Source organism: Eleutherodactylus coqui, chromosome 1 (assembly GCF_035609145.1).
Source record: "Eleutherodactylus coqui strain aEleCoq1 chromosome 1, aEleCoq1.hap1, whole genome shotgun sequence".
In the NCBI taxonomy this organism is placed as follows: Eukaryota; Metazoa; Chordata; class Amphibia; order Anura; family Eleutherodactylidae; genus Eleutherodactylus; species Eleutherodactylus coqui.
Window position 1 is genome coordinate 403,429,262 of NC_089837.1, and position 25,425 is coordinate 403,454,686.

The 25,425-nt window shown below is 44.8% G+C and overlaps 1 protein-coding gene across 1 annotated transcript in view; it reads right to left on the bottom strand.

The window, feature by feature from the left end:
* Window positions 1-25,425, bottom strand: part of DNAJC3 (DnaJ heat shock protein family (Hsp40) member C3) — a 61,019-nt gene that overhangs the window by 24,520 nt on the left and 11,074 nt on the right. Inside the window, exons 3-5 of the mRNA XM_066580551.1 lie at window positions 19,629-19,753; window positions 17,601-17,675; window positions 9,197-9,349 (exon numbers count right to left, since the gene is read on the bottom strand). Coding sequence (XP_066436648.1) covers window positions 9,197-9,349; window positions 17,601-17,675; window positions 19,629-19,753 — 353 coding nt within the window. The remainder of the gene's footprint in view (window positions 1-9,196; window positions 9,350-17,600; window positions 17,676-19,628; window positions 19,754-25,425) is intronic.

The following is a 25,425-nucleotide window of genomic DNA, read 5'->3' on the forward strand; positions in this document are numbered from 1 at the left end:
CCTTGTGGCCCTTGCAAGTGGTTCAATATGGCAATGTGGCCCTCAGACCAAAAAGAGTTGTGCACTGTATTAAAATATACATTTGCGCCTAAAACACCCAAACAAGACAATGCAAAGATAGATTGCAGTGTACAAAGTTCATATGTACCATAATCAACAGGAGCCTGTGTTCCCAAAAGTAAGAGAATAGGACTAAAAACTGGCAGCGGAGAAGGCCCAACACTCCAGGTTAAAGCAAATAGGAGGTGACCAAAGGTTTAGGAAACTTATCCTTTTATTTAATAAAGTACGTGATCAGCTTATGAAAACGCGTTTCGGGGATAAACCCCTTCGTCAGTTCAGCTGGTGTGTAAAACATACAAGCAATTGGTGGGTCCCAAAAGGGTTAATGATTAGATCTGCTTGCCTATGGGGTGCGGGTCAGCCAGGGCAGGAGCAGTTCCCAAAAAACACTGGAAGGAAAGGCTGTGCAATATTTGGCTGTTGTGCACAAATGTTAAAAATACAATTGCCACCAGATACTGCGCTACCAGTATCTACATTCTTGAGAGAACACAGCATACAGTGTATAAAAAAAAGAAAGAAAAAAAAGAAAGAAAACTTCATTTTATTCACATAAACGCCTTCAGGCAACTTTGCATCAAACAGTTATCATAGGCAAAGAATTCCATGGTAATCCAAATTTGTAACTAAATCACATACTCAAGTGGACCCCTTATGCAAACAAGATGCGCGGTGTTCATACAAACTATACATCTACGTTTACAAGTGCGTGTCAGAGAAAAGCAAAAATCACAGAAAGGAGTCATCCAATTTTTGCATGCAAATTAAATTGGGAAATATACACAAACTGTAGCCTTGTACATCTCTAAATCTAATGCAATGGGTGTCAAATTATGTGGATGCAATATCCAAAATCTCCGCCGATTACATCACTGCTCAAATGATTTTCATGAGTGTGAAAAAAAAACAAAAAAAAAAAAACATATTGTTCCAATAATTAAAGAAAAAAAAAAGTTATATAAATAGATTTATATTACACATACATACAAAACTTGCCTTTACACATGACCGCGGTCTAAGGCCTCATGTTCATGGCAAAATAACATTTAAAATCTGCAGTGTTTCTCCCGCATGCGTGATCCGCCCCCCATAGGGATGCATTGGACACCCGCAGGTAATTAAATACCTGCGGGTGTCATTTTCCCTTGAGGCGCGGATTGCGTGTGCGGGAAAACACCCGCAGCATGCACCATTTTGGCACGGGGCTCCCGCAGGCTTCTATTGAAGCCTATGGAAGCCGTCCGGATCCACGGCACACCTGCAGCTGAATTTTTGCTCTCCGGCGCGGGAGAACAGGAGTTAAAAAAAAAATATTTTTTTTTAAAAATAGTGTGCATGGCGCGTGCATGCGGCACGCTGCCCGCGTGCCGAGCACATCCGCCGGGCCGAAGAAAGAAGATCCGGCCGCGACGGAGGGAAGATCCAGTGTCCGGACAGGTGAGTAATTCTTTTTAGGCCTCATGTCCGCAGGAAAGGAGGGACCCGCTGCGGGATTCTACATGAAAAATCCATGGCGGGCCCGATTTTCCCCCGTGGACATGAGGCCTAATTCTCTTGTTCCCACAGAAAATAAATAATAAAACATGCAGCAATTGTTCAATCTTCCACTATCTGTGCAAGTGGAAAAAAAAATGGCTTGTGTAAATGAACAGGTTATTTTCCTGTGTGGGTTCCATCCATATTGCAAGACGCAACTTGCGTGGGAAAAATGGTTTGTGTGAATGCACCCTTAGACATTCTTCTCTAGAGAAGAGAGCTGGCAGCGGAAACGGCGATACAATTGGCATGCCGCGGATTTGAATTCCACTCAGCATGTCAGTTTCAGTGTGGCTTGGCCGCAGCATGTGGAAGAGATTTTCGCATATCTTGTCCACTTTGCAGGTGGAATTTCCGTGCAGACTTTCCGAAAGGGAAATTCTGCGGGAATTGCGCCCCGTGTGAACCCAGCCTTATAGTAAATATTGGGTATGGACAGGATTGGGGCAGTGTATAGAGTGTAATCTTTCTAGAGTTGTGTATGAGGTGCGAGTGCCTGTGTGGTTCATTGGACTTCAAAATCTAGATGCTGGTAGACTACTGGGTCATGGAGTCAGTCAAAATTTTGCAAAGAGGAAAACTTAGGAGGGCAAGTGCTCAAGACATAAATATGTGACAAGGTGCTAGTATACTATCTGATTGATTGGGGCGGTTGATAACAAATAAAACTCTATGTTAGAGGGGCGGAGCTTACCGATGCCGGAGTGAGTCGTGTTCCTGCCGGGCTCCCGCAGCACCTGCCGACAACCTCAGCTACCGTGACCCAGGCGGCGCGCGGAGACTCCAGACGGCACTATGGGGAAGAGGAGAACCACGGGGAAGGCGCAGGAGGCGGCGGCGGACGAGCCGCAGAGAATAGAGCGCTTCTTCAGCGGCCGCGGGCCGCCGGCTCCTAACTCCAAAATGGCGCCGGACCACGTGCGCTCCAAGCCCCTGCAGCCCAGCGGAGCAGCGGAGAGACAAGCGGAACGGAGGAGACGGGAGTGCTGGCACCACTAGCACCACCAGGGACAGCTAAGTACCAGGGAATCCCGGGAGCGGGCTCTGGGACTGACGGGGGTGACGATAGAGCTCCCCTGGGAAATGCTGATAGAACCGAGGGGGACCCTGAGCACCCATCCCAACGTAACAAGGCACCACAGGAGGCAGACAATGAGCCTCCTGAAGGACACACATGCTCCCAAGATAAGGGAATGCATGCAGCCCACACACTTAATGAAAGTCCTGATTACACCAGAGGCCCTGCTCAGCCACAGTCTCAAACAGAGTGTTATAGCCAGCCACAAAGCCGCAGGGGGGGCACAGGTGTAAAGCAGCCACTACAGCACCTAAGCACTTCAGCGGACACTCACGCTTTGCCAAGTGGGAGTGGTAGTCGCCCACAACAAACACACAGGAGCAGTGCCACGACAAGTAAAAATACACCAGCTCGCCCGACTTCCCCATACGATTCCTCTACTGATGATGATGATTGGAATTGGAAGGAGCATTTGAGATCTCTCCCGACAAAAAGGGACTTCCAGAGGCTGGAGGCCTCACACAAAGAGGCGCTTTCCCTTTTACACCAAGAGCTTAAGCATGTGGGGAACCGCGTAAACGCGGTGGAAGAGACCCAGGAAAAAGTCCTTTCTACGCTAGAAACTCACAGCCAAGTAATTAATGCGCAAGCCCTGCAAATGGCAGATATATTGGCACATATTGATGATCTCGAGAACCGCCATAGGCGTAACAACCTACGGCTGAGGGGCTTATCCGAGGAGGTGACACCCTCCCAACTGGAGGACTGGGCCCGCAATTTCTTCAGCTCATTATTAAATCGTAGCCCTGATCAGCCAGTTGTAATTGACCGCATACACAGGACTCTAGGCCCCAAACCGGACGACCCCAATAGGCCGCGAGACGTTGTATGCCGCATTCACTATTTCAAAGAAAAAGAAGCCATCATGCAATGCGCCCGCGATAGAAGGGAAGCCCTAACCCACAACAGTGCCCCTATTGCAATCTACTCAGACCTAGCGAGACGCACCCTGCAACTTCGCAGAGCCGTGCGTCCCTTGCTAGATGCCCTAAAAGCTAACAAAATCCTGTACCGGTGGGGATACCCATTTCAGCTCACGGCCTCCAGGAATGGCAAAACAGGAACTTTTAGATCCCCAGCTGACCTCCCCAAATTTCTAGGTACCCTGGAACTCCCAATGGTGGCATTGCCGGATTGGCCCCACCTACCATCGCTGCCCATTTCTGGACCCAGGGACACCTGGCACGAGGTGGGTTCCCGAGGCCCTGGAGCCAGAAACCGCACCAGCAGACCACAACGCTGAGTGTATTGTATCCAAGGAAGCTGAACTCTTGCGACCCGCTGTGAGCGGTCGGGTCCTGCTTTGCAGCGCCGTCTGGACACGCCTACAGCGCAGAATATGCACGGTCATCGACCAGTAGATTGTAGCATTTATTGAATGCCTGATGACCGGTTACATACATTGCGATGTTACTACTGTTATTATATTCTATTGTTATCAAAGTTGTCTGAGAATGCGAACTTTACGTCTGAATGAAAGGTTGGTCGGCGGGGGTGGCGGGAGGCCTGGCCCATTTGGGTATCGGTAACTTCCCCTCCCCACTGGGTTGACGTTACAACAGTGACGTCTATAGCTGACCGAAGGTTGGCTTCCCGCTAGTCAGATTGGGAACGTCTGTCCCAGTCGACAGAATGTTTTTTTTCTGTCACCTCATTTTGTATTTTCCCAACCCTCCCCCTCTGATACTCTCTTCTCTGTTTTTTCCCTGCCCTTCACTTTGGTCTAGCTTTCCATGGACAACACTGGCGCCACTCTTAACAGTCAATACACCATCATGACGAACCTATCCTTTTGCACATATAACGTCAGAGGTATGAACGCCCCGGCCAAGAGAGAGGCCAAATTCTGGCCCACATGAATAAAAAAAAGATCATGATAGCCATGCTACAGGAGACCCATTATAGAAAAGATCACACCCCTAAGAGTAACAATAAATACTACACGAGCTGGTACCACAGCACACATCCAGATAAGAAAATCTGCGGAACATCCATCGCAATCCATAAGAACCTACCCCACAGAGTCCTTTCTTCCAGAGTGGATGCTGAAGGCAGATACATCTTTCTGAGACTTGACCTAGGAAGCCGTTTAATAACGGTGGCTAATGTCTATTTTCCCAACACAGGTCAGATCTCCTACGGATGTCGGGTGCTGGGGGAACTGGATCAATTCGCAGCGGGTTCATACATAGTACTGGGCGGCGACTTCAATCTCGTCTGGGACCCGGCCCTGGATACATCTGCGGGTAAGTCCAGTCTCTCCCTGGTAGCCCTGCGTAGGTTGCGGAGACGATTATCTGAGCTTAAGCTCGTTGATCTTTGGAGAACGCTCCACCCAGAGATCAGGGACTTTAGCCATCACTCCATCGCCCATAATAGTTATGGACGCTTGGATTATCTATTTGTTTCCCACGGTCTTCTGGACTGGAACCCCAGGTGCTCTATAGGCAATTTCATCTGGTCGGACCACGCGCCTGCCTATGGGGCCCTATTGGGGAGGGGGGGGGGGGGGAAGGAAGGGGGGACGATAAGGGGACTAAACACTTGGAGATTAAATGATATCCTCCTGGCGGACCCTTGCTGCCTACAGGAGGTTAGGCAAACAATTGAATCTTTTATAGAAACCCATAAAATGGATACAACTTCCCCAACCATCCAGTGGGAAGCTTTGAAATGTGTCCTGAGGGGAGTTTTTATCTCCCACGGGACAAGGCTTAAGAGAGATAGGGTAGCCAAACTGGCGAACTTGATATCCCAGCTGGAAAAAGTAGAACAGGCCAACAAGTCTAACGCCTCACCATCTTTAAAAGCGGAGATATCAAGGCTACGCCAACAAATTCTGGGAATTATGGATCAGACCCATTTACATCTGAGAGATAGAGTGAAAGGGGGATACTACGAGTTTAGCAACAAATGCAGTTCTTGGCTGGCTAAAGCGCTAAACCCACGGGAGAGTCAGGCACACATTTTCGCAATGAACACGGCAAACAAGGGAAGGGTCCACGCAACAAGCGACATCCTGGAATGCTTTAGGGAATACTACGGCGAGTTATATAACATAGAGGAGACAGCTGAAACAACCACGATAGACCGCTATTTGCAAAAACACGCGCCGCCAATAATCCCAGTAGAAAGCCAAGAACTACTAGAGGAAGACATGCTGGATCAAGAAATACTCGCAGAAATCCAAAATCTGAAAATAGGGAAGAGCCCGGGCCGGATGGCTTCACACCCAGGTTTTACAAGGCATGTGGGGATTTGGTAGTCCCACTCCTGGGCAGGGCCTTTAACGCAGTTTCTGAAAGATGCCCCTTCCCGTACCAAGCCTTGCAAGCGATCATTACAGTTATCCCAAAACCAGGTAAAGATCCCATGTCCTGCGGTAACTACCGCCCAATCTCTTTATTAAATGTTGACACCAAAATATTCGCCAAAACGATAGCCGCGCGTCTGCGTCCTATTGTCCCTAGGCTAGTTCATAGAGATCAGGTGGGATTCGTGGCAGGACGAGAAGCTAGGGATAACACGATACGGACCCTATCACTGTTGGGGAGAGCACGAGAGGAAAATATCCCACTCTGCCTCCTCTCGGTAGACGCCGAAAAAGCTTTCGATCGCGTAAATTGGAGGTTCCTGGAAGCCACGTTAAGGAAGGTCGGGCTTGGCAATAGGATGATTAGATGGGTAATGGCCCTCTACAATAACCCCACAGCACAAATACGCGTCAACGGGAAGCTCTCCAACCCAATTAATATAAAGAACGGAACGCGACAGGGCTGTCCGCTGTCCCCGACATTATACGCCCTGGTTATGGAATCGCTGGCGAACGCCCTGAGGGAGAATAAGGAAATACAAGGCTACAAAACAGTCAAGCAAGAGCATAAAGTAGCCTTGTTTGCTGATGATCTATTAGTATACATCACCAATCCTAGCCGGGCATTACCCGCCATCCTCCAGGAGTTTGATAGATACAGCCAGGTCAGCAATTTTAAGATTAATCTAAAAAAATCAGACATACTAAACATTACAATCCCGACGTCGGAAACCACGCGTCTTAAATGTTTGTTCCCCCTGAGTTGGCGAGAAGACAGTATTAAATACCTGGGAGTGACACTCTCTACGGACCCCGGAAAAATCTACGACCTAAATTATGAACCCATATACTCTGCTATGATAAAAGACTTCGAGAGATGGAGACCGAAGACGCTCTCATGGTTTGGCAGGATTAGCGCCATTAAAATGAACTCCCTCCCTAAACTCTTGTACTTATACCAAACGCTACCCATTCAAGTTCCACGGAACTTCTTTGTAAAACTACAAAAGGCTGTGACGCACTTCGTATGGGGGGGAACTAAACCACGCCTAAGCCGCAGACTACTGACCCAACCAAAGAAGAGAGGAGGAGCAGGACTACCGGACTTACTCCTCTATTATAGAGCCGCTATCTGCAAGACTGTTCTGGACTTGGTGCGGGAGGGGACAACTAAAAGATGGGTTGAACTGGAACAAGAGGTAGCGGGGGGTAGGACCCGAGGACTCTTCTGGCTACGGGACGGGCTAGGAAGGAGGGGCATCAGAGTCTCTCCTTTTATAAGCGCCCTACTGAAAACGTGGGATGGCTTTGCGCTGCGGCATGGCCTGGTGAGGGTCCCTGGACCCTGGACACCGCTGAAGGGGAACCCGGGTTTCCCCCAGGGGGACGCAGGACTGCCTCTACTAAACGGGCTGGGTACCGAGTTACCCAGGGTTAAAGACGTGGTGAGCGGAGAGGGTCTCCTGCCATTGGACGCTCTCCTGGGGGGTGCAGGACAGGTGACAGGCGCGTGGTTCCAACACTACCAGATTGGCCATTATGTACGAGCACTGGGCCCGATCACAGAACTGACAGCTCCCGACACGCCCTTTGAAAAGATGTGCGGGGGGACTCGGAGGACAGGGGGTGAGATCTCCGCGGCCTATGGCTTGTTGGTGGCCGGGGAGGGACTGGACCCTGGAGGTAGCTTTAAAAGGGCATGGGAAAAAGAGCTGGGAAGGGAAGTGGCCGAGGAGGAATGGGCCAAGGCTATTTGTCTGACCCACAAGATGACAATCTCGAGCAGCCACCAGGAACTCAATTACAAGCTATTAACGAGATGGTATCGTAGCCCTGTGCGTCTAGCCAGATACTATCCCGGGGTGTCTGACCTGTGTTGGAGGTGCCAGAGAGAGGTTGGCACTCTCTCACATATATGGTGGTCCTGCCCGCCGGTCAGGGCACTCTGGAAGGAAATTGAAACCCTACATAACGTCCTGAACAGGGACTCGCTGGTGCTGTCACCTGAGATGGCTCTCCTGTCGATCCTTCCGGGATCAATAAGAGTAAGCAGGAATAGCTCCCTAAGATTTTACCTCTTGGCTATGAGAATAGTGATACCGAGGTTATGGAGATCCCAAGAACCTCCCACAAGGGTGAACTGGGTGACCGCCTTGGACGAAATAGGCCGTATGGAAGAGTTGAGAGCGCAAGACACCGAGAAATATGCTGCATACCACGTCACATGGGAGCCCTGGTTAACATTCCGCAGCACCCCGGGGTTTGGACAATGGCTAGTGAGTGGAGTTGTGCCTAACTAACCCCATGCTTTAAGTGCAGAGCCATGGAACGGGGACCAACCCCCCCCCCCCCCCCTTCTCTCTCCCCTACCCTCTACTTTCTCCTTACCTCACCTCTATCCAGCTAAGTTCTCCTACTCCCCCTCCCCCCCCCTTTTTTTTTTTCTTTCTTCTTTCTTTTCACTACTTAAATCTTACAATGTTATAAGAGCTACAAATTATAGCACCATTCATAGTTTATATTAAGCGTTTATCTATAGTAATTGATGGGGATGGGTGGGCGGGAGGGTTTTACGGGTTAAATGTTTTATTTTAAGCAAGCTTATTAGCAAGGGTTATGTCATGATACAGCAAACAGCCATAAGGGATAGGCCTGGCGGTTCCTTCAGGCCTAAGTAAGGAGGTAACTGCGACTTTGTTAAACATGAAAAAGTATTGCATAACGTTTGTACTGGAAAATTTCAATAAAATATATTTTGAAATAAAACTCTATGTTATCTTCCAGAGGGGTAGCCTGTCTGTTCATGTACAACTAGAGGAGGATCTAATTTGTGTTTCACCTTCCTACAGTGGTCAGCTCCCCTGCAGCCCCCTCTTCCTCCACTGAAGAAGCACAACAAAACCAAGCTCTCAGCTCCACAGGCAATCTAGCCCGAGTTATAGGCTGAAGTTAAACAGTCGGACTTGAGAACTGCAGTGGGAGCATCTCATTTGTCAGGCTATACTGCGATTACAGGTTCTTGGGCTTTAAAAACCATGACAAAAAACAAAGCTGCATGTGTAATACAAGGATACCATACATCCTTGGCTACTAAAGTGTCACTCTAAGGAGGTTCGGGATACGTCCATGGCAGGAAAAGGGTTTATACATATGAATCGAACACCTATATATAAATATTACAGTAACTACAATTGATGGCCACCTACCTCTAAGACAATGCTTAGCAAGCTTTCTGCGGTCGTGTAATCTTCTTTGTCGTAAGCTGCAATTCCTTGCAAACGCATGCGTTGGATTTCATCCGACTTTGCCAGTTGCAAGGTAGCTTCTTTCTCCTCTTGATCGCTTGGGTTAGACTTCAACTTTAGGAACACGAGAAGATCAAAATTAGAAAAATAATTCTAGACTAGCTCAAATAAGTCACAGACAAAAAAAATCCCAACATATAAAAGACGAGGCGTATTGGCAAAGATTCACTTTTTTAAAAGCCACAACAAATTCTGAAGTGCCCTGGGACTCCTGTACATGTGGATATGGTGGCGAGATATGATAGCAGGAGAGTGAACAGTGATGGATGATCAAGTCAGGCCGCAGGACTCCTAGTAACGAATGCCATTCATGACCATATCCTGAGAAGGAGGGCTCATCCTAGTATGTAAAAGGCAAAGTGTCGACGTCTGATCACATTTTTCCATGTGGATTCCACCTCAAAATCAGTGACAATTTGCCCTTGAATTTACTATGGATTCATATACAGACTGCGCCTTTAATGGGACAAATGAGTGCAGATTTTACGACATCGATTTCACATCAAGAAGCGACATATCAACACCTTGCTGTATAGTGCTGCCCATGGTTAGGACAGCAAACAATATTCAATTCAAAGTTATCTTGGTCCTGTAGATGGTCAGCAGCCAATCAATAGCAGTAGAGCTATTGTGGACTATCAGTACCACCTGCACCCCTTCCCCTTTTAAAAACGGGGCACACACAGAAAACGGACTTAGGGGAAAAGGCATCGTAGTAATCCAAGAGTCAAGGGAGATACAACTACAGCAGCTTACCATAGCAACTTTTTCAGGATTGCTTTAATACATTTGAGACATACCAGCTGTTCCTATCCATACCGCCAGTCCACCATTAGGGCTACCGGTTTCAATGTATTATTCTAGGTCTTTGTGCTTCATATTTCTCTTTGGAGTTAGTCCAATTATTTAGGTGCTACTCCACTGATCAGACAGTTTTATTATGGTCTGGTGTTAGGGTGATATTTACTCGTGATTAATCTAGCCCCTGTTGATAAAGTGCATTTTTACTGGTGAAACGGGTTGAGATTTTCTTTCAATGTTGTTTGGGTTCAATTTGACACTTATCATTGGTATCAGTAGATCATTCAAATGATAGTAGTGGCGCATATTTAGAATTTGAGTTGAGTGGGATATTTATCATTAGAGAAGGCTTATCAGCTTATCTCCTTACAATAGGGTTTACTTAAGCGTCGGGCAAATGATGCTCGACACTAGTCCCTGTGTATACTCGCTCCCATGCTGTTACACAGCAGCGAGTGTCGCTGACAGCGCGGCCAGCAGGAAGGCTGGGGGAGAGTTCTCTCCCAGCTCCTCTCTATTCACTGTAAGCAGCGGTCGTTCAGTACTGAATGGCTGCTGTTTACACTGAATGGCTTGTCGTTCAGTTTTCAAGCATGCTGAAACTGAAACTGAATGACTGAACAACTCTCACACAGTCAATCAGTCTCTGCATGCATTTGCATGGGACGATTATCGTCCAAACTCCAGCGGAGCACAGTGTTTTGAGCAACTACTAACAATAATCATCCCGTGTATAAAGGCCTTTAGACAAGAATATGCATTTTGAGGGTGGTCACTCAGTATCAGTAGTGACTTCATCTAGGGATGGTATTTAGGGACAACATTATCATCCTTCATTTTAGGAGTATTTGCCAATAGCAAATTTTCTCTGTTTGATGGCCCTGGGGCCTTGTACTTGACCAGTTAACCTACATTAATTGTGTTTTTTTGGCTGTTTTTGGTCAGTGCTGTCCCTTATGGGTCCTCTGACCATTAGCAGATGATCTGGGACTGTTTCAGCTAGTAACCTGGACCATTTGTGTATTTTGTTCATCTTCTACGTCCTATCAGCCCATTTTATATCTTTTATTTAATAAATGCAGTTTTAGGGGTGTCCCCTGTGATTGAGCCAATACAGAAATTCGTGCCCATAGGCTGGCTGTACATCTCCCCATGCACAAGGGAGATGTACAGCCAATCACAGAGCATTTTTAGATTTGCAAAAACAAAAAAACAGCATTTTCATTTTTCAGTGCAAAAGTGTTTCTATCCTGATACCCCCTCTGGTCAGGAGTTTGCCAGAAACAGGCACACTGTACAGCAGCCTGAAATATAGAAGAAGTGAACATAAGTCTATGCCGGCTTATAGGTGCAGAACTCACATTCTAGAACATGGACGGCCAGAGATGTGCCAAATTTAAGAGAAGTGCACCTCTTAAACTTAGTGCATTATCAGTCCAAGTAAATCTCCCTGAGAAATCTAGTAGTAGTAGTCTCATATCCAGCTTTAATCCTCTTGAAGCCCAAACAATCAGGACACATGCACACGGGCGGAATCTGACCCTGGCGGCAGCAGCGGCGTCCATACGTACCCGCTTTCTTTTTCTTCTTTCTGTACTGCGGATGGTCCGCATGGTTCGCCTGACTTTTTTTTTAACTCCTGCTTTTCCTGTGCAATCCGCAATGTCAATAGTATGCTGCAATTTTTCACCTGCGAGTGGAAACCGCAATTGGTTTCCGCTTGTGCGCATGAAGAATCCCATTTGCACTGCATTCTATGGGCGATATTTGCTGCGGAATCCAGATGCCGGCTCCGGATTCTGCAATTCAAATCCGCCCTGTGCATTCACCCTCAACCAGAAATTTGGCAAGTGGGATTAGTTTGATACATAACGGAATGAAGAAAGCTGTGGCGCCAATCAATCACCGCAGGATGTTCACAAGTGGGTTTTTTTTCCCACCCTTCAAAAAAATGACAGAAAAATATTTTTTCAGTCATTATCTCACTGTAGTTAAGAATAACGAGCAGCAGTATATTCAGCATTACACGGAGGATAGCGTATAGTGGCAGATACAAGTCACCTACGGGAAGGTTTACATGTACCAGTTTGAGTATGCATTTGCTTGCCATTCAAGCGAATGAAAACACGTACTTTATCACAGTACAGAACATCTCGGTTTTGCTGAGTTATAATGCTGTTATTTCAAGCAAGCTGGATGACAAACATGATGACCACCTTTACAGCAGTCACCTAGAAGTTTTCCAGGCAGAAAACTTTGTTCTTTAGAAGTTTTGGAGAAGTCGTGAGGAATCTGTAATAGCAGTCATATTACCTGTCACCCGGCATTGCCAGCAACAGACAAGTAGTAAGACACAGCTTTAAAAGCTCTAGCCAGGAGATTCACTGACATCATTCCGGTCTCATACTTTCATTAGCAACTTCCTACATGTCACAAGTCATAATTCAATTATTTATAAAACTAAGCCCAAACTACTGTGCTATGTAATAACTTTTCAAAAAAGTTTGAGTTGAAAATACTTTCTAGTGCAAAGTTCAAGCTCTTTCCGGCACCTCGTACCTTCCATGCTAATAAATAAAACAGCCTTACAAAAGGAAAAAAATATGATAAAAAAGGGTGGATTGTACATCCCAGCACAATGAATGACATTGAACTGGAAAAGGACATGCAAGGAATTATTGGCACCACGGAGACTACCCTGTACTAAACTTCAAAGCACGAAGAAACCTTTTGCCACGAGCGGCTTAGATGTGATGGCTCGGTAAAGAAGAACCCGTTATGCTGATGATGCTTCATAACCCAAATGCCACTCAAAGCCAACTTGAAAGAGAATAATCAAAATATTATTGATGTTCAAAACACAACAAAAAGGAAAAAGATGGACTGTAAGATATGAAAAAATAAATAAATAAATAAATGATGCGTTACTGGGTCTTCTCGGTAAATATCAATATAAAAAAGGTAAATATTCTCAAATAGTAAAACACCAGCAGCACAACTTTTTCCATTAAAATGTCATAACTTATTCATGCTAAATATTTCCCAATATGTTGGTTTCTCCGTCCTGAGGGAATATGGCGAGTAATAAAAGAAATCCAACAATAAGTGCATAATTTGATGTTCAACACCCTCTCATAAATACAAATCTTAACAGCCACTATAATTGGATTTGTGACTATAGCACAGCTTATACAGACCTCTTATCACTATAGGTCACTGGAAATAAGAGATTTATCAGACTCTGGCTTATCACCGTGGCTCTCACTGCCGCAATCTGCAGAAGGAGAGGCATCATAAAGCAGCCTGTGTTCTGGTGCCATCTGCAGAGAATTACTGGATTTACACCATGACAGTTTTAAAAGGGAATATCTACAGACTTTTTTAACTACACAAGATATGTCGCCCCAGTGAGCGGACGCTAAAGCTTTCAGCCCCGCCATAAGTACAGAGGAGTCAAAAAGAATGAGGCCGAGTAAAGCCGATTTCTCCACACATGAATTCAAATACAAGAGCCAGAATGACATAAAGATAGAAGAATTCTTCCAAGATTTTAATGCACCGTACAGATGTTCAATGTCTAAAACAATGCGTCTCTGCTGCAGGGCAATCGATAAGCCAGAATATGATGGATGCGTCTGGGCTGAACTCAACTACAGACCGGACCACTCCCATGTCTGTTGCAAACAACAAGCATTAAAGTACTGTGCAAAAATGGTGCAGTATACTAGCATTCAAGTATCTCTCCAGGCTGGACCGGGGAGTCACTGGGTCTTGTGTATCTGGACTTTGTGCCACATAGAAGGTTGGTATATAAAATGAGAACACTTGGTCTGGGTGAGAAGGTATGCAAGTAGGTAAGAAACTGGTCAGTGATAGGAAATAGAGGGTGGTCATTAATGGTGCCTAGTCTGATTGGGTCACCATTACTAGTGGGGTACCACAGGGGGCAGTATTGGGCCCTACACTTTATAATATATTTATTAATGACCTGGTAGAAGGATTGTGCAGTAAAATATCCATATTTACAGATGATACAAAACTATATAAAGATATTTACACGAGAGTACAGAATAGAGTTGCAAGAGAATCTGGATAAGTTGGGGACTTGGGCAGAAAAGTGGCAAATGAGGCTTACCACTGATAAATGTAAGGTTATGCACATGGGTAGAGGAAATACATGTCACCATTATTTTATGTGCAGACGGCCTCCATTGAAGTCCTCCGCGGTCATCCACATTACAGATAATGCATGTACGCGGGGGTCGCCTACCGAGGTCACAGCTGGACTATGCTGCAGAATCCCACATGCGGAATACGGCTTGCCCGTTTGCAACAGGCATAAAAACAGCAGTCTGCTGGCAATTTCTAGTCATTAAGGGGTTAAGCAAACACAAAAATAAGTGTTATATTGTCATAATCGTTTATTTGCATAGGTTGAACTCAAGTGGGTTAGAGGGGTTTTGCAAGTTATCACCCATCCACAGGCTCGTCTGCTGCTCCAATCATGTGGGCTCCTTCAAGACCCTCATTCTTGAGATTGGGTACAGTTCCAGTATTCTGAGCTCCACCAACCTGAAAGTTATCCCCCATCCTGACAACTCTTTTAACACCTAAGTGATTAATTGGGTGGACGAATGTTCACATGGCCCCCAACAACTGACCCTTGTAAATGCTTTGCGGATCAAATTACAAATATGGAAAAGCAAAATTTGACAGCACCTTTTATGTGGACATTAACATAACTGGTTGCCGATAGCTCATTGCCCCATGGAAACAGGGATGAGCGGCCAAGAATATGGAAATTATAAGTGCCCAAGCAGTCATACTAATGAGCGTCCTGTCATACAGTGCAGATGATTGCTCCATGTAAATGGAGCTAAATGAACACCAATTAATGTGCTATATTGTTTATCTGCTTGAAACAAGTGCCAGTTGACAATGTGACTATGTAAATGGACCCTCAATCACCGGACAGCCACAAATATACCCCAACAGTCAGTTGGCATTCACCTCAATGATCTGCTAATAGCAGTCCCCATCCTAACTAGGCAATCGCTCTAATAAAAGTACTAAGACAAAGTTGAAGTGGAGAAGAAAGGAGTGGGTGATGCAAGACGACGTTTGCGAGCTGCCTGTTCTCGTTGCATGGAATCGCCTAGAGATTTACCTCCTCCTCTCCTGGTGTCACTTTTGATCTGTTGACATTCTGCAGGCCTGAAGAGAATGGCTCTGTGACCTAGATGTTTTACAAGGCACTCAGCCCACGACTAACAGGGACATGTTTAATGGACTATTGGAAAGTTAGGATATTGAATTTTCCCCATGGTAATAACTTGTTTTGAAGCCTTTGGTGATCTTTGCCTCTGTAAGTGATGTCTGTTGGGGCCGGCACAAAGACCGCTCTTTTTTAATCTAACTTTGATTCCTTGATAATGTTTGACAGACAATGGTGAGATGACTACAGGGAGGGAGACAGTGGGAAAGAGTTTGTTTTCTGTAGTTAACCTTTAGTTTTCCTTTGATGATCTACCAAATGGTCAACATGTATTAAAATATTGAAGTATTCGTAAAACAGACAATGTAAATGTTAGACAGGCTTACTTACTATTGGAAATGTGACAGTTTCCCAATGCAAATTATGCCAGAAAACGTCTTACATGCTTTGCACAACATTTATTATGCATTTTTAGACTTTTTTGGATGTTTTTTTGACTTTTCCAAAAAAGGAGTGTGGCCTAAATCGTGGCAAAAAAATATTAAATAAATTGCATTCTGGTGCAATTTTTGCCCTAAACAAAACCAATAGATGTCTAAAGTTAGACTTAAAAATTCTACAGATTTATCATTCAGTGAGCTACTGTCATAAATATGACACATTCTAAAACAGTTAGTCCATTTTCACGGTCTATTAGGCCTCGGTCAGCCAAGCGTGTGTTTTGCTTGGCTGACCGTATAATGCATGCTTCTAAAAGAACTAATGGGTTCCTATAGAAGTGTTCATATACGCGGAATTTGAAGCGCAAAACAGCGCACTGCTAAAAAAAAGATAGGACATGCACTATCTGTGGTGCGCCATTTGCAGGAGTTTCCATTGAGTCCTATGGGAGCAGGAGTTAATGATAACTCTTGTGCAGGGAATAGCTTCCCCGCTGCTTACAGCAGGGCGTTTAAGAGGTGCTTCTTGCCAGAAGCACCTTTTAAATGTCCCACTGTTAACTCCTTAGTCACCATGGGGATGAGGGGACTTCCCAAGGGTTCTGTTAATACCCAAGGGGGGTCCTCTCATCACTGATCACTGTAACAACACTGTCACTGCGTTCAGTGATACAGGGATGAAAGAATCCCCTGCCACAGCTGCAACAATAATTTGAGAGGAGGGGCTTGAAATATAAGCCCTACCCTAAAAAATCATCCTTAGCTGTAGAAAAAAAAAATGTTAACTCACCTAGAAGTGCTGTCCATCTCTTTTCCCCAGCAATCTTCTTCTATCTTTCTGGTGGCCAGGGATTGAAAAATCCCCGCCTCCTGTAAGCGCTGCATCTGATTGGCTGAGCCCTGTGGCCAATCAGAAGCAGCGCTCTGCTGTCATTCAATGAATGGCGGAGCGCTGCCTCCGATTGGTCACAGTCATATTGGTTGTGACTGTTATAGGTAGATGTAATTTTTTTTTTAATTTGAGAAGGAAAGTCATTTAAAAACTATTGTTTTTTAAGCTATTGTACAAGGTCAACAGAATATAAACTTCTCTAACAAACCTCAATTTACTATCAATTCCTTTCCTACATATGCTGTGCAACCGTTTGTTCATCAGGCTGCCATAGCGAGAAAACACAGACAACCACAACGATGTACATTAGCATAACTGACAGGAAGAATAAAAAATGCTTTATCTTTCCTTTATCTCAAAGCTCTTTAGTAACGATATGAGGAAAACCTCTTAAAACATGTATAATTACAAGAGCAAATGGCATTTTAACACTGATGTGACCCCAGTCTAACTTGTATGTCAGGTTAAGCAAGTTAAAGGGTTACTTTCTTCTCAAGACAGGATGCAACGCCCTGACCATGAGAGGCGCAAGAAGCAGCATGGCGCTCTAATTGCTCTCAATGGGACTGAAGCTGGCGCTGCTCCTACTTCTTCTGACCATTGATGAAGACGTCCAGCCCGCTGCACTCAACAGATGGACAAGGTCTTCAACAGGGAGCCCAGTCGATCAACTACTGATGACCCATCCATATGATAGATTGTTGGTTAACAGAGACAGGAATACCTCTTCAAAAAAAAATTTTTTGCAGGATTGGAAAAAACATGGCTGCCTCCTTTCAAAAATAGAGCGCCAATTCAGCTTGTGTCCGATATTGCAACTAGGCTCTTTTGACATAGATGGGGCTGAGCTACAATACCGAATGCTACCTGTGAACAGTTGTGGTGCTGTTTATGGAAGAAGGTGGCCATATTTTTCAACCCCGGACAAGTTCCATAAACCTTTCTTAATAAACTTACCACTTTTTTAAAGTCCTCTTCTGCTTCATCCAATTTCCCTTGCTTCAGCAGTAACTGTCCTCTCTGTAATCTTGCCTGACAAAGAGATAAACCACCACATGAGAAATTACACCAAGAAGCTAACTGGAGAGGTCTATATAACTGACTGTAGTGGAGCATCACGTACATGCTTGCAGGGGACCCATTATAATTAGGGCCTGTATTAAGACTATTTATAAGGCACGGTATACAGAAGGAGTCTCTATAGATGTGAGCCAGCAACAGGTGTAATGTTACACGTAAAGCCAACACCCTAATAATACATCATCACAGCTGCTACCCTTACAAGGGGAAACAATCCAAAGTGAACTGGCAGCCCTTTGATAGTGGCCTTGCTCAGGCATTTGTGAGGACCATTAGAAGGGTACCGATCACCTCTATACAGCACCATAAGGCCTCTCTCACACATGCGGTTTTTTACAGCGTTTAGCGGGCGTTTTCAACACCCACTAAAAAAGCTGTGCTAAGTTTCCATTCATATCAATGGAGCCTCTCAAAATGAGCATCTTAGCGTAGAGTTTTAAGCGTGCGCTAAATTGAATGCTGTATGTTATATTTTAAAGCGTTGCAGGGAGTTTTTGACGCCCTACATCGCCCATTAAAATGAATGAGGTGCTTTAACGCTGGGAAAAAATAAATAAAGTTTAGGAGCTGCTTACTATGCCACTAAGGGAGGTGACAGGGAGCCGGGTGATGAGATTTTTAAACTTGCACGCTCCCTGGTTCCTGCGCGGTCACCCGGTGATGTCCATACGCGGCACAGCAATCTGACTCTTTTCAGACTACCGGGAGAACCTCTGAAAAGAGTCAGTTTCATGCCGCGCACGGACATTACGGCACAGGAACCAGGGAGCGTGCAAGTTTAAGGAGAAAAAAAACAAAACAAAAAAAAAAACAAAAACACAACACTCACCACCCAGCTCCGTGTCACTTACCCTAACAGCACTATAACTTAGTTTATGGAGTTGTAGGGAGGCGACTGGTTCACTTTAACCCCTTAATGACGCAGCCCCTTTTTCCATTTTCGTTTTTTTCTCCCCCCTTCATTTTGTGCGCGCAATAACCTTATTTTTCTGTCGACGTAGTTGAGCAAGGGCTCATTTTTTTGCGGGATGTCTTGTGGTTTCTGTTAGTATCAATTTGAACTACATACGACTTTTTGATCGCTTTTTATTGCATTTTTTCTGGGAGGGTAACTAAAAAAGTGCATTTCTGCCGTTTTTTTTTTTTCAGATGACGTTCACCGCGGCGATACCAAATACATATTTTTATTTTATGATTTAGAATTTTTAATAATAGATATGGCAAAGGGGGGGGGGGGATTTAAACTTATAACTTTTTTTTTTTTTTTTTTTTTTTTATTGCTTTTTTTTTTTTAACTTTACTTTGAAGTCCCCCTGGGGGACTTTACCATGCGATGCTTTGACCGCTCCTGCAGTATGATGTAATGCTCACTGCGCGGGGAGGGGGGGGGGGGGGGGGCGTGCATGACCCCCGAACGTCGCTTGGGGGATTTAAATGCCTCTGTCAGAATTGTCAGCGGCATTTAAAGGGTTAATAGCCACAATCAGCCGCGATAGGCCAATAGCGGCTATTGCCCGCGGGTGTCAGCTGTTATAAACAACTGACACCCACACTGCCACGCAACCTCTCTTCATACATACCCTGCTGCTCCATGACGTACCAGTACGTGATGGAGCGGGAAGGGGTTAAGGAGCTGCCATTTACGCCAACGTATAAAACTGGAAAGACGGGAGTAGACGGTATTACTCAGTCTAAGCAGTGACTGCATACAAGTTAGCAGACTATGACTTGTATCAGGTAGCGTCCACATCTCATTTCAGTCACATCCACCATTACTTGAGAACTCCCGTGTTCCGTTTCACGTATTAAAGGTTTAAACCTTTCTGAAGTGGAAGATTAGACAGAACATACTTAGGAGCCGGTTAGTTCTCTGCCCTGCAGTCAGGCTTTGGTGGCATTACGTACCGATGTAAAGTCTGGTTTCAGCTCAATCACTCGACTTAAATCAGGAATTGCAGCTTTAGATTTGCCCATGGCCAGGTATGCCGTCGCTCTTCTGTAGTACGCCAAGTAGTTATCTGGATCGCCATCTAGCAAAGCACAAAGACATGGAGACATTGAGCTGATATCAAACAATATATTGTCAAGCAGAGCCATCCACCACAGTGTAGACAGAGACGTCTGTATAGCTACATTAACCATGAAGCCTTATATATTCTAAGTGCCGTCATCCGATTCACATGGAGAAGCTGAGGATACATTTATCTGAACTTCTAGGACATCACTGCACTATGTGCAAAACGGTCACTCAGCCCACCTGCTCAGAAGGGAAGCCCCAATGGCTAACCTGGTGACCTGATACTGAATAGTAAAACAGCATGTGGACCTTTAGTTAAGGATACATGGACAGAGCTTGTTAAAATCATCACTATGGAGATTGGTCTCGGACTACGAAAAAGAAAAAAAAAACAAAATTAATTAATTGGCATATGCTGATTACGTAGAATGACATTCGCAGGAGACCCCAAAAATCAGCTTTACAATATATCCTATGGATAGATAAAAGAACTTCGGGAATACCCCTTTAATAACTCTGGAATGTTTTTCAGGACATGTTGTACTTTATGATAGCAACCAAAATTTACCACTGTTTTCTGATAACAAAACACACACAGCCAAACTAAAAACTTGTAAGCTTTCAAAATTTGGAATTTTTCTGCTTGTCAGACAAGCAGTCATGCCACACAAGGTAGTTAAGAGCATAAAAAAAAAAAAAAAAAAAAAAAGAGAGAGTTGGAACACCTGAAAGTGGACATCTGAGAAAGGTAGATCCGCAAGGCACAAAACTAAATCCAACGTTTGGCAGACAAGGCTGCAAGCTCAGAAACACGACGGATAAAGGCGACTGTCACCAAGAAGGCCACCTTCCAGGACAAAAAAAAAAAAAAAGACCTAGGAAGTCACACGAAGGTTTGAGGGGATGAGACTGCAACACGCCCAGTACTATATTGAGGTCCCAAGGGGAGCAAGGATGGGTAGCGTGAGCGACTCCCTGTAAAAAAGATATGGGGAGCATTGGAAAAAGTATGGAGACCGCCGACCCCTGATTTTTTTTTTACAAAACTGAGGGCCAAGTCCAGACTCTCCTGGAGAAAGGACAGGAGGCAAGATAGAGAGAAGTAAATAGGATGGAATTTGCGTTCGCGGAGGAAGAAAGTTTTCCAGGCAGCATGGTAAACCCCAGAGGAGGAGGGTTTTCCAGCCTTTATCATAGTCTGAATGACGGGTTCTGCAAAACCATGAGATCCCAGAACCGCAACTTCAACCGTCATGCCATTGAACGAAGTGTGCACAAACTTGGATGGAAGAGGGGTCCCTGTAATAGAAAATCCTCTTGAAAAAGGTGCCACAGAGTCTCAAAGAGCAGGTTGGGAGGATACGCGTATCACGCATGTCAAGGTCAATTTGGAGCGATGAGAATCACCGTGATGCCTTCCATTTTCATCTTCTTCAGAAGTCTGGAGATAAATGAAAAGGGAGGTAAGACATATGGAAACTGGAAGTCTGTCCAGGGAATTATGAGGGCATCCACTGCTTGAAACTGGGTGTCCCAAGGCCTGACCACAACGGTTGGGAGCTTGCCATTGTCGAAAATGGGGTCACTCAGATATTGATCTCATGGTGTCCAGAATTAAGTGCTTGAAACACGTTGGGATGTAGCTCCCATTTTCCCAGGTTGATTGTTTCCCTGCTCAGAAAATTGGCTATCCAGTTGTCCACACCTGGTACGTGAACCGACGAGAGCACTGTAAGGTGATTTTCGGTCCATCTCAGGATCCTCACTGCCTCTTCCATGAGTGCCATGCTACGTGTCCCTCCCTGATAATTTATGTATGCGATGGCCGTTGCATTGTCAGTTTGGGCCCGTACTGGTAGACCTGCTAGCTGTGTAACGAAGAGGCTGGTGTACGTGGTATGTGATGAGTACTTGACAATGTAGAGTCAGAAAGAATCATCCCAGATGGATCTGTGGAGAATCTGCCACCAGAGAAGGTAGCATTGAAGCTGTAGAGATAGGCAGATTTGCAGACCGAGAGAGTCTGCGGATTTGTCTCACTGAGAGAGGATGTCCCACTGAGGCAGCCGCATTGAAAATCGCCTCAAAAAAGGAGGAAACCATCAGCTCTAGAACCCGCATGCCATGACAGATTGTCACGGGGTTCTGGGTTTGCATGGCATGCACCTGAAAAAGATGTAGTCTCTGCAGCATGAGTAGGAAACTGGCATGAGCCAAAAGGAGGAACCTAGAAAGTCCAGACATTGTGATGGTAAGGGAGGGCTTGTGGTGGTTGTGGATCCATCCGAACTGGAACAAAGTTTTCAGAGTGATGCAGAGACTCTTCTGATTGTCCGAGTGGGTCAGAGCCTTCAACATGTTGAAATAGGGGATGGCCACTATCCCCCATGAGTGGAGAAAAGTCATTATCAGTTTAGTCGGGCTGACTCGGGCACTTTATTGATAAGCCCTCTCCACACAGTTCTGTTTGCACCGTTCGATTGTTTGCATGTTGGCATCTGCTTGGATGGTATCAAGCCAGCATGTACTTTGGCGGCAGGTCTTCTTTTGCAGCTGACCACTCCAAGCATTATCGATGTTTCTAATGAATTAGCTTGCATTATGTGCCAAAGTAGGAGTCGGTTTCGTAATTCTGCCCTCCAAATAAAGCTTGGTTTTGATGTGGTCCATGACCATTTTGTTCATGGTCTTGGTGGTCCAAGGAATTCGTAGGAGTTTCCTCCAGCACCAAAAGTATGAAGGCATCAATCTTCCTCCGGCCCATTTTCTTCAGTATCCAACTTTTGCAGCCGTGAGTTGTGATTGAGAAGATGGTAACGTTGACCATCTGGCATTTTTGTTGCAATGCTTATGTCTGTTTTTCTAGATCCTACACCCTATTTAACATTGCGCTGCCACTGGTCCGATTCGATTTCAGATCCCGATTTTCCATTGTGGCCGATTTTTGATCCCAGGAAAATGAAGTCCTGAACTGCTTCGATTTCTTCATTGTTGATTTTTCCTGTATTGTTACTGGCATTTCTCATGATCTTAGTTTTCTTGATATTCAAGTATAGGCCATGCATTTTCACTTCCCTCCTTTAACTTTTGTTTAACGTTCTTTTTGTAGAATCTTCAGTAGGATTTTGTTTGCATGTGGTATTAGGGCTATCGTGTGGTAGTTTGTACATTCTCTCAGGTTGCCTTTTTTGGGAAGCAGTATGAAAAACGGACCATGTCCAATCTTTTGCCCCAGTAACATTGTTGGTGCTTCCTAGCCCAGGAGTGCCCACCTTACAGCACAATAACTTCAAACGTGTTTTCAATGACTACCACCCAAATGTTTCATGGATCCGCTTGGAGCATGTCACTAGGTCTTTCTCCCCCGTCCCTCAGACTTGGGACTGACACACAGCAGCGTTAGGCAGGCGGTGTTACGTTGATAACACAACCATGCGGCTGTACCAGACCCCTGAGGACTCGACTCCTCTCCAACAAGCAAACCTGGTGATATCATTTAGGCAGAGTCATTAGTCTGCAGCAGAGACCTGCTTGAGATCGCATATAGCTACTAGCTATTTTGCATAGCTTTATAAAGCAAAGTATACAGCATGTTGCAAAAGCATTGAATGATATAGATCTATATTATAGGCGTTTTAACACTCCCAGATTTGCTAGGCAGGCATTTGTATTTTTAATTCCTATGCTTCTTAGTATTTTAGTTTAATTCAATAAGAGTTAGATTTTAATGAGGGTATGCAAGCGGCAGGTTTTCTTGCCCTTTGGGCAATTTTGGTGTTACGTTTGTGAAGATTCGGGGAGCTGTGGCAAACCCAAATGAAAGAGCAGTGAATAGGTAGTGCTTCAACCAGAAGGCGAAGCGAAGGAACTGCTGATGCACTCAACAGATGGGGACATGAAGATAGGCATCCTTGATGTTGATGGATGACAGATTTCAGCGATTCGAAACGTGTCAAACCTTGATACATTGATTTAACTTCTTCAAATCCAGAACAGATCTGGCAGTTCCATCCCCTTCTGGGGTACCATGAAGAGATTGTTTTTTGTTTTTTATTTTTTTAAAAAAGGACCCCAGAACTCGCTACACAATCTTTGCTAAGTACACAATAGCCACATGCATGGTTGCAAACTGGGCTTTCAAGTCATTGTTATATTTTTTACATTTAAGTCCCATTATGAGACGTAACTGTACAATCGTGTGAGGGCCTTTATAATATAATGCAACTCTTATGTATTCCAATGTATTATACCTGTCAGTACAGGCAGACTTTAGGTCCTGTCCCCATTATGGCCTTAGAGGCTTTCATAACTGCAGATCCATAGGCCATTGCTAGATACAGTAGAACCTCAACTAACGTCATTAATCCGTCCGGAAGCAATGGACTTTAGTAGAAATCAATGTTAGTTTAGGACATTATTTCCATAGGAATTAGTGTAAATCCAATTAATTGGTCCTAAACGTTCCAAAAAAAAACAAACAACACACCAAACCCCATTTAATAGAGAATAACTCTGGTCTTTAATACCAATAACAATACTAAATGAATATGAAACACAACTGTAAAGAATAAATTAACATTTAACAGGTTTTTGGAACTTTAGCATACAGTGCTTTGACATAGGACTGCAGGGACCTTATTATAGCAGTACGTATCACTGTGTTATCTGTGCTTTGATATAGGACTGCAGGGACATCGTTATAGTAGTACATATCACTGTGTTTTCTGTGGTTTGACATAGGACTGCAGGGACATCATTAGCAGTATGTATCACTGTGTTATCTGTGCTCTGACAGATGACTGCAGTATTTATTTGCAAACGTTTCTTTACTGTACTGTACTCATCTGTACAGTCCTTCATTTGGCAGTACAGTGGGGATTCAGGAGGCATGCAGCGTTCGGCTGGCACTTTGGGGATTCAACATCTGTACTGTGTCAGGAGGCAGGCAGACACAGCAACGTTCAGCCGGCACTGTGCGCTGTGGAGAGGGGAGGGGGAAGGAGTAGGCGCGCGCTGATGCAGGAGAAGTAGGAAGTGACCGGCATCAGCTGCGCGCCGACACGTCATGGAGCGGTCGGTGCCCTTATCTGAGGAATGCAACTTTATTTGAGGGACCGCCGCTGCCCTGACACATCGACTTAAGTTTAAAACAATGTTACTTAAGAGCAATGCTACTCAAGGGTTTACTGTACTTGTTTGTTGCAGCTAATTATGAGCACTCACAATCATGTTGCAATGGTCAACGGGGTAAAGCGGAAGCCCTTTTACTCTATAAAACACTTAGACGCCACAGCTGCTGTTGAGTGCAGCATATAAAAGGAATTAAACAGCTGTCAATACAGAAATGTAGGTCAAGATGTGGTAACTCCTTACCTCAAATGCCAGAAAGGGGCAATTATGCAATCTGGCATGTTTATAGACTTTTTTCGGGGAAACCGGTTCATCCAGTCCAGCAGGTCGGATAAGGATTTTGTTTTTGGCTATTTTCAGACAATGTTGTCATTGTTGGCCAATATATACTGTTTTATTGGAGTGTGTATAATGACAGTTATATTCAGGAGGGTTTGTGGCTAAGATATTATGGCTCCAGCATAAGATATACTCAATTCCAGCTTATGAAACTGTTCTCAGTCTGCACTCATTCTTATTGGGCCTGCAATTTAGAAACTAAAAAAAAGGTAGCCA